The sequence below is a fragment of the Sebastes umbrosus genome, chromosome 4 (genome assembly GCF_015220745.1).
Source record: "Sebastes umbrosus isolate fSebUmb1 chromosome 4, fSebUmb1.pri, whole genome shotgun sequence".
Taxonomy (NCBI): domain Eukaryota; kingdom Metazoa; phylum Chordata; class Actinopteri; order Perciformes; family Sebastidae; genus Sebastes; species Sebastes umbrosus.
The window spans coordinates 27,501-37,500 of record NC_051272.1 but is presented as its reverse complement, the minus strand read 5'-3'; the positions used below and the strand labels follow the sequence as shown (position 1 = coordinate 37,500).

The window sequence follows — 10,000 nt, the reverse complement described above, 5'->3', positions numbered from 1 at the left end:
ATGTCAGAAACTGGTAAAAGATGTCGATCAGTGTTTCCATAAAGCTCAAGATGACGTTCAGTTTAGAGTCACAGAGGAAAGAAAACAGGAAACATTCACATTTAAGAAGATTTCTTTTTCTTAAAAAATTACTCAAACCGATTAATCAACTAATTGATTAATTGATTAATCGATTATCAAAATAGTTGCTGATTAATTTAATAGTTGACAACTAATCCATTAATTGATTAATGGATTAGTTGATTCATCGTTGCATCTCTATAGCTATAACATTAAGATTCTGCTTACATGTTAATGCATCAGTATTAATTATTCTATAATATAAAGTAAAGCAACACAGCGGTTTGTCTGCATAATGAGTACTCTTTGTTTATTTAAAGTTATTGTTTATTTAAAGTACTTATTGCTGCTGATACATTTGAATAGAAGAGTTGGAATGGAGTATTTTTATATAGTGGTACTTTTACGTGCTCTGCGTGCTCTGCGTGCTCGGCGTGCTCTGCGTGCCCGGTGTGCTCGGCATGCTCTGCGTGCCCGGCGTGCCCGGCGTGCTCTGCGTGCTCTGCGTGCCCGGCGTGCTTGGCGTGCTCTGCGTGCCCGGCGTGCCCGGCGTACTCTGCGTGCTCGGCGTGCTCTGCGTGCCCGGCGTGCCCGGCGTGCTCGGTGTTTCTCTGCAGCCATGCCGTGACGCCCCGTCAGGTCTGACTGAGTGATTAACTAATTAATGTCTTTCATTAATTACTCTCATTAATGCTGTGTTGACTAACATGGCCTGCTGAAGCCTCCGTACATCACTGAATGGAAATGTCAGCGAGTACTTAACCGAGGCCTGGCCTTTACTCCGTGTGAGTGTGTGAGTGTGTGTGTGTGTGTGTGTGTGCGTGCGTGCGTGCGTGCGTGTGTGTGTGTGTGCACGTATGTGCCTTGTTCTCCATGTTTCTCATCTGGAAAATCCTCTTGTGTCCTTCCTTCACCTTTCCCATATCTGCCCCGGCAGTTGCTTGATTTGTAACTTGATTTGAGGAAAGGAAGAACCTGCAGATGATCCAGCTCTCATTGGGGGGGAGAAGCGCCGTCCGTGTGTCCGTGTGTCCGTGTGTCCGTGTGTCCGTGTGTCCGTGTGTCCGTGTGTCCGTGTGTCCGTGTGTACGTGTGTCCATGTGTTCATCTGTCTGTATGTCCGTGTGTCCGTGTGTCCGTGTGTCCGTGTGTACGTGTGTCCATGTGTTCATCTGTCTGTATGTCCGTGTGTCCGTGTGTCCGTGTGTCCGTGTGTCCCTGTGTCCATGTGTTCATGTGTCCGTGTGTCCGTGTGTCCGTGTGTCCGTGTGTCCATGTGTCCATGTGTCCATGTGTCCATGTATTCATCTGTCTGTATGTCCGTGTGTCCATGTGTCCATGTGTCTGTGTGTCCGTGTGTCCATGTGTCCATGTGTCTGTATGTCCGTGTGTCCATGTGTCCATGTGTCTGTGTGTCCGTGTGTCCATGTGTCCATGTGTCTGTGTGTCCATGTGTCTGTGTGTCCGTGTGTCCATGTGTCCATGTGTCTGTGTGTCCGTGTGTCCGCGTCAGAGAAAGAAGAAATCAATTTAATTCAGACTTAACTGGAGGAAATTGCATATTCTGCCGGTACTGTGTATGTGCTGAACAGGCACTTTCTCTTCCTCACCAGAGACCTGCCTCCCTATTAATTGCAGTGTGTGTGCATGTCAGTGAGTAAGTGGATGTGTATGTGCACGTGCATTTGTTTGTTTGTTTGTGTGTGTTTGTAATGTGTGTGTGTTGGCTGCATGTTTCCTGAGTGTGTGTTCAGTCTCTTTGTCTGTGTGGAGGTCAGTCCTCAGACCGCTGGTAGGGCAGCCAGCCAGATGTGTCTGTTTCTTTATTTGTGGTGTGTGTGTGTGTGTGTGTGTGTGTATGCATGCATGTGCGTCCGCCGCACGTGGTGTGTGTCCATATTTCTTTTGTTGGTGTACGGCGCCGTGCGTAAGCACAAGCGCATGTGACTTAGCCAGGTGGAGAGGAGATTGGTTGGTATTTATGAACAAACGTCATAATTGTGACAGGATGATATACGAGCAGCACGTTCCACAGTCCCTCCCCTCCTTCCCTTCCCTTCCCTTTCTCTAAATATATATATATATATATTTATATACAAATATATATATATCTATATATCTATGATAAAATACAGTCTTAAGAGCTGATGACCAATTTAGTGTGGCGTGTTGCGGACAAGGTCACGGAGATCTGAGTTCGTCTGTGTTCCCTCCGAGGCCTCCGAGGCCGGTTCTGATCTACAGAGCAGGAAGAGCTCAAAGTCATTTCTCTAATTGCTTTCATAAGGTGCCCTTTTCACACGGCGTCTTCCCGGCTCATTCACTTTCACCGCCATTACAACACCTCACCGATTCACTTTCACCGCCATTACAACACCTCACCAATTCACTTTCACCGCCGTTACAACACCTCACCAATTCACTTTCAACGCCATTACAACACCTCACCGATTGACTTTCACCGGCATTACAACACCTCACCGATTGACTTTCACCGCCGTTACAACACCTCACCGATTGACTTTCACCGCCGTTACAACACCTCACCGATTCACTTTCACCGCCGTTACAACACCTCACCGATTCACTTTCACCGCCGTTACAACACCTCACCGATTGACTTTCACCGCCGTTACAACACCTCACCGATTGACTTTCACCGCCGTTACAACACCTCACCGATTCACTTTCACCGCCGTTACAACACCTCACCGATTCACTTTCAACGCCGTTACAACACCTCACCGATTGACTTTCACCGGCGTTACAACACCTCACCGATTGACTTTCACCGCCGTTACAACACCTCACCGATTCACTTTCAACGCCGTTACAACACCTCACCGATTGACTTTCACCGGCGTTACAACACCTCACCGATTGACTTTCACCGCCGTTACAACACCTCACCGATTCACTTTCACCGCCGTTACAACACCTCACCGATTCCCTTTCACCGCCATTACAACACCTCACCGATTGACTTTCACCGCCATTACAACACCTCACCGATTGACTTTCACCGCCATTACAACACCTCACCGACTCACTTTCACCACCATTACAACACCTCACCGACTCATTTTCAACGCCGTTACAACACCTCACCGATTCACTTTCACCGCCGTTACAACACCTCACCGATTGACTTTCACCGCCGTTACAACACCTCACCGATTCACTTTCACCGCCGTTACAACACCTCACCGATTCACTTTCAACGCCGTTACAACACCTCACCGATTGACTTTCACCGGCGTTACAACACCTCACCGATTGACTTTCACCGCCGTTACAACACCTCACCGATTCACTTTCAACGCCGTTACAACACCTCACCGATTGACTTTCACCGGCGTTACAACACCTCACCGATTGACTTTCACCGCCGTTACAACACCTCACCGATTCACTTTCACCGCCGTTACAACACCTCACCGATTCCCTTTCACCGCCATTACAACACCTCACCGATTGACTTTCACCGCCATTACAACACCTCACCGATTGACTTTCACCGCCATTACAACACCTCACCGATTCACTTTCACCGCCGTTACAACACCTCACCGATTCCCTTTCACCACCATTACAACACCTCACCGATTCCCTTTCACCGCCATTACAACACCTCACCGATTGACTTTCACCACCATTACAACACCTCACCGACTCATTTTCAACGCCGTTACAACACCTCACCGATTCACTTTCACCGCCGTTACAACACCTCACCGATTCACTTTCACCGCCATCACAACACCTCACCAATTCACTTTCAACGCCGTTACAACACTTAACCGATTGACCTTCACCGCCATTACAACACCTCACCGATTGACTTTCACCGCCATTACAACACCTCACCGATTGACTTTCACCGCCGTTACAACACCTCACCGATTCCCTTTCACCACCATTACAACACCTCACCGATTCCCTTTCACCGCCATTACAACACCTCACCGATTCCCTTTCACCGCCATTACAACACCTCACCGATTGACTTTCACCGCCATTACAACACCTCACCGATTGACTTTCACCGCCATTACAACACCTCACCGGCTCACTTTCACCACCATTACAACACCTCACCGATTCACTTTCACCACCATTACAACACCTCACCGGCTCACTTTCACCACCATTACAACACCTCACCGACTCACTTTCACCACCATTACAACACCTCACCGCCGCACCTGCTGGTTAAAATGCAGTCCTGTGATATTGCTGTGGCTTTGTATTGATATCAGGTGTTCAGAGGGAGCGGTAGAGCGTTCCGTCCACTCAGTCTGTTACCGTCCTGGAGGAGTTCACCGGGGTGTGGGGGGGGTAAGTGTTTGGTATATATGGGGGTACTTTTGATTTCTTAAGTGTTGTCCCAGCGTTGGTGATCTATAAGAGGAGCTGAGGATGGAAACGGGGGTTAAAGTGTGGGGGGGTGAGATTGAGCCTAGTGCATTAAGACAGTGTATTATTTGGCGGTTCCACTTGCTTGCGTCCATTAGGGGTGGCTGCTATGCTATTAAAGGGGTCAGCGGAGTGTGTGTACCTGTGTGTGTGCCTACATGTGTGTGTTTTAAGAGTTAGTAGAGTGGTCCAGTGTCTGCCCCCCCCCCCGCTCTAATACCTCTTCATTTTATTGGATTGGATGGACCCAGTTCTAATTGTATTAAGGCTTTTCCCCCTCCGTCCCTCCGACACATGTCATTCCCCGACACACGTGGAACCACCAGGAGGGACGAGGAGAAGCTCTGCAGAAGCCGCCACTCATCCTCGCTCCATCCTTTACTCTGAGCTCCCTCCTTCCTTCTTCCCTTCCTCCCTTCCTCCTGGTGAAAGTCACAAAGGTCATTGTCACGTGACAGACAGCTGTTCTGTTGGGTTGACGGCTGGCGGTGGGGGGGTGGAAGGTGAGAGGTGGCGTTAGGACTGGAGGGCTGAGGGATCTGATGCCTGTGATGTCACCGTGGTGACCTTGCCACTTTCTGTCTTAAAACACGCCGCTCTTTTGCGGACGCGCGGTCATGGAGATGGACACGCAGTCGCCGCAGTTTCTAGTTTTCAAGCCCGTGAAGCTTATTTACACGTGACGCGTGTTTCATTCCTAATTAGCCGTTAGCATTTAGACGGAGCGATAGGTTGAGTGTAGCTGGGGGCGGTGAGCTCCGTCACCCCGAGCCGAGCTCGGTGGTGTTGCACACTCAGCGATTACTCCAGAGTTAACCAGAGAGGCTTCGCTGCCTCTCACTTTTCCTTCGCCCTTGAAGAGACCAGGAGTTGTCAGGGTCCTCATAAAAACCCTGAACGATTGCGTCCGTGCGTTCTTACTCTCTTTTTCTACCCCTTTTTTTTTCCTCTTCTCCTTCCAAAACCTGGCCATCTGTCTAATTGTTCACCTCCATCGCTTTAATGCTTTTTACATGCTTTTCCCCCCTCTTTCCAGGCAATAAACTTTATTTTCTTCGCAAGACTTCAATCTGCAGGGGGAGGGTAGACGGGCAGGCTGCTCACCTTCTCCCTGCTGGATCTGCTCCAGTGCCCCCCCCTCCAACCCTCTATCCTCCCTCTGGTCTCCCACTCCTCCATCTCTCCTCCCCCCCGTCTCTAAAGAAGGGGGTATGTGTTCGTCAAGCTGACACCTGCTCTCATCTTCTCTGCTGGTCCTCCACCCTGTTGAGGAGGCCTGATACTGACCTGTTAATCACCATGCTGCTGCTGCTGCTCTGACCTTGTTTGGAACTAACGTCTCATTTTTCTTGCTGTAAAATTCAATTCTCTATTTCATAACAACTTTTCCCACACAGTTGTAAGTTTTCTCATTCTATAGCTCATCTTCCTCTCACAGTTCTGTTGAACACTTTACCTGCAGACTGTGTGAGTCTACTGCTGCACATACAAGTCATTAAAGCAGACAGTTGTCTCCTCTCACCTGTGATTACTGCTGTGTGCAGATCATATAAGCAGGTACCCTATAATCATATCTATAATAGCCATAATCAGCCCTTTAATGCTTTGTAATAGCATCCATATAATGGTATAGAGTAGCATCAAGAGAATAATTCAGGCATAGATAATGGTGTGATAGCGTGCTTTTACCCTTGAGTCACAACATTGAATTTGTTGTGTGTGTGTGTGTGTGTGTGTGTGTGTGTGTGTGCACGTATAAATACGCCCTGGGGCAGTTAAGGCGTCTGTAAAATGCCTGAAGAATCACATTTCCATCAGAAGGTGCTGTTAACCCTTTCTAGTTGTCTTGGTGCTCGCTGCTCCGCGCAGCGTCCTCGCTGTGAGTGTCATGTAGCTCCGTGGAGAGGAGAGGCGTTCCCGTATGACGCCCACAGACCTGAGATCAGATCAGGGGAGAAGTAGCAGCAGCGGTGGCGGCGGAGGATGGAGAGCGGAACGCTGAACGTTGTTCCGGGGTGTAATGTGAGCTGACAGCGCTCCTCGGGGATGGCGTGCAGGACGAAGGGGAGCATCAGGAATACCTGGTGCCCAGCTGGGAGTCCTGGGAGCCATATCTCTCTCCTTCTCCCTCTCCAGCATGAGGGATGAGTCTAATGGGCCGTTAGTCTGAACGGAACAACGCTCCACCTCAGTTCACGCTGCACGCACACCGCGGTCCCGCGTGAGCTCGTGTGTTGTAGGGAGATGGAACCGGGGTTGTCTGTCGCTGATAAAGATGTAGAGAAGGGCAAAAAGGGGGAGAGAGTCTGAGTCGACGTGCTTCATCACAGACAAGAGATGTGCTCCTTTAGGCCCGGTGGCATCTCTGCTGAGGCCCGGTGGCGTCTCGGCTGAGGCCCGGTGGCGTCTCTGTTGAGGCCCGGTGGCGTCTCTGCCGAGGCCCGGTGGCGTCTCGGCCGAGGCCCGGTGGCGTCTCGGCCGAGGCCCGGTGGCGTCTCGGCCGAGGCCCGGTGGCGTCTCGGCCGAGGCCCGGTGGCGTCTCGGCCGATGCCCGGTGGCGTCTCTGCCGATGCCCGGTGGCGTCTCTGCTGAGGCCCGGTGGCGTCTCGGCTGAGGCCCGGTGCCGTCTCTGCTGAGGCCCGGTGGCGTCTCTGCTGAGGCCCGGTGCTGTCTCTGCTGAGGCCCGGTGGCGTCTCTGCTGAGGCCCGGTGGCGTCTCTGCTGAGGCCCGGTAGCGTCTCTGTTGAGGCCCGGTGGCGTCTCTGCTGAGGCCCGGTGGCGTCTCTGTTGAGGCCCGGTGGCGTCTCTGCTGAGGCCTTCGCTCTGCAGCGGGACGGAGAGATGATGAATATTTTGCTCGTCTTCCTCAGTGTGTAAATGCAGCTACGCATTCACTTCTCAAGTCATTTATCTTTCTCCTCTCCTCAGCTCTCCTCTCCTCTCCTCTCCTCACCTCTCCTCTCCTCTCCTCACCTCTCCTCTCCTCTCCTCTCCTCACCTCTCCTCTCCTCTCCTCAGCTCTCCTCTCCTCTCCTCTCCTCTCCTCTCCTCTCCTCTCCTCTCCTCTCCTCACCTCTCCTCTCCTCAGCTCTCCTCTCCTCACCTCTCCTCTCCTCTCCTCTCTCCTCCTCTCCTCTCCTCTCCTCTCCTCTCCTCTCCTCTGCTCAGCTCTCCTCTCCTCTCCTCTCCTCTCCTCTCCTCTCCTCTCCTCAGCTCTCCTCTCCTCTCTCCTCCTCTCCTCTCCTCTCCTCTCCTCTCCTCTCCTCTCCTCACCTCTCCTCTCCTCTCCTCTCCTCACCTCTCCTCTCCTCTCCTCTCCTCTCCTCTCCTCTCCTCAGCTCTCCTCTCCTCTCCTCTCCTCACCTCTCCTCTCCTCTCCTCTCCTCTCCTCACCTCTCCTCTCCTCTCCTCTCTCCTCCTCTCCTCTCCTCTCCTCTCCTCTCCTCTCCTCTCCTCTCCTCTCCTCTGCTCAGCTCTCCTCTCCTCTCCTCTCCTCTCCTCTCCTCTCCTCTCCTCTCCTCTCCTCAGCTCTCCTCTCCTCTCTCCTCCTCTCCTCTCCTCTCCTCTCCTCTCCTCTCCTCAGCTCTCCTCTCCTCTCTCCTCCTCTCCTCTCCTCTCCTCACCTCTCCTCTCCTCACTTCTCCTCTCCTCTCCTCTCCTCTCCTCTCCTCACCTCAGCTCTCCTCTCCTCTCTCCTCCTGTAAGATGAGCCACACACACACACACGCACACACACGCACACACACACACACACACACACGGGATGGGAACGTGCAGTCCAAAGCGATGAAGTCTTTGGGAGTCTTTAGGAGTCTTTGGGAGTCTTTAGGAGTCTTTGGGAGTCTTTAGTCAGGACTGTGTCCGCGTCAGTCTGGATGAAAGTAATAATAGTAGTCATATTATTTTATTAATAAAGCCCTAAATGAGAAATGCTTTAAATAACTTTACACTCTGTGCAGTGTATATTATTTATGACAATAAGTTTATTTGGAATAGAACCTGATTCACATACTGCTTTAGAAGGATAGTTAAAAAAATAAAACCATGAAACGCTAAAACAATAAAAACAATCAATGAACCAGATGTTAAAAACACACAACACAACACAACACAACACAACACATTACACAAGAACACCAGACAGCAGGAGGTCACCCGACAGCCTTCTAGTAACAAGAGAAACTTCTTATTGTTCTCTGTGAGCGGCGGACAGGCCGACTGTTCCTCATGAGGCAGCTGAAGTGCGTTTAACCGTCCTCCTTCGGCCTTATAGTCTTCAGTTTCATAAAGAAAAACTCCCCCAAAAATCCCTTAAACTGGATTTAAGGAGTAAACCTCAAGAGGAGCAACAGAGGAGCGACTCTTCCTCCAGGACGGACAGACGTGTTCACCATTCACACATAGGGGAGATCCTCAGATCCTCATGGTTAACTCCAGTTTAAAACCCGCTCTATCATTTGAAGCTGGACTTTGTGGGAACTCTTTTTGTTTAGCTGAAGGTGATGACGAAGATGACGAGTGGCAGTTTGTAAAGATGTAATAATAGTGATGACCTTTTTGCTTCTCTGTCGTTCTGCTGGTTCTAACTCTTTGTGTTTCCTGTCTGTGCAGCACAAAGCCCGAGTAGAAGCCATGATGTGTGACCTGGCCTCGCTCCGCAGCGTCAGAGAGTTCACTGAGTCTTACAAGGCCAAGAAACTGTGAGTATAAACTATAATACTGGATCTGTCTCTCTGATACCTTCTGCCATTCTTCACATCATTTAGCTTTGGTAGGACAAGGAAGTAGAAGTAGTAAACCTTTAATATAACCTGCATCCTCCTGTAGTGCAGCAGGCACCATCAGAACTGGGCCTTCCTGTCAGCGCTGCATCTGGGGGTCAAAGTTAGTTTTAGTTGACCTTTGGGCTGCTGACCCAGGGCCGAGAGCACCGCTACGACTCCTGCAGGGCCGAGAGCACCGCTACGACTCCTGCAGGGCCGAGAGCACCGCTACGACTCCTGCAGGGCCGAGAGCACCGCTACGACTCCTGCAGGGCCGAGAGCACCGCTACGACTCCTGCAGGGCCGAGAGCAACGCTACGACTCCTGCAGGGCCGAGAGCACCGCTACGACTCCTGCAGGGCCGAGAGCACCGCTACGACTCCTCCAGGGCCGAGAGCAACGCTACGACTCCTGCAGGGCCGAGAGCACCGCTACGACTCCTCCAGGGCCGAGAGCAACGCTACGACTCCTGCAGGGCCGAGAGCAACGCTACGACTCCTCCAGGGCCGAGAGCAACGCTACGACTCCTGCAGGGCCGAGAGCACCGCTACGACTCCTCCAGGGCCGAGAGCACCGCTACGACTCCTGCAGGGCCGAGAGCACCGCTACGACTCCTCCAGGGCCGAGAGCACCGCTACGACTCCTGCAGATGCTCTGAAGATTGAAAATTAATCCATGCAATGTGGCACTAGTGTGTTGGGGCTGAAAGCAGCGATAGTCTGGTTCCTCCAGTATAGTCCATAGTGAGGAGACGGGGACAGA

The 10,000-nt window shown here is 51.4% G+C and overlaps 1 protein-coding gene across 5 annotated transcripts in view; it reads left to right on the top strand.

The window, feature by feature from the left end:
* The window catches only part of wwox (WW domain containing oxidoreductase), a 77,701-nt gene that overhangs the window by 51,515 nt on the left and 16,186 nt on the right, over positions 1 to 10,000 (top strand). For all 5 annotated transcript variants that reach the window (XM_037767534.1, XM_037767536.1, XM_037767535.1 and 2 more), the window contains one exon: positions 9,087 to 9,175. In XM_037767534.1, the coding sequence (XP_037623462.1) occupies positions 9,087 to 9,175 (89 nt within the window). The remainder of the gene's footprint in view (positions 1 to 9,086; positions 9,176 to 10,000) is intronic.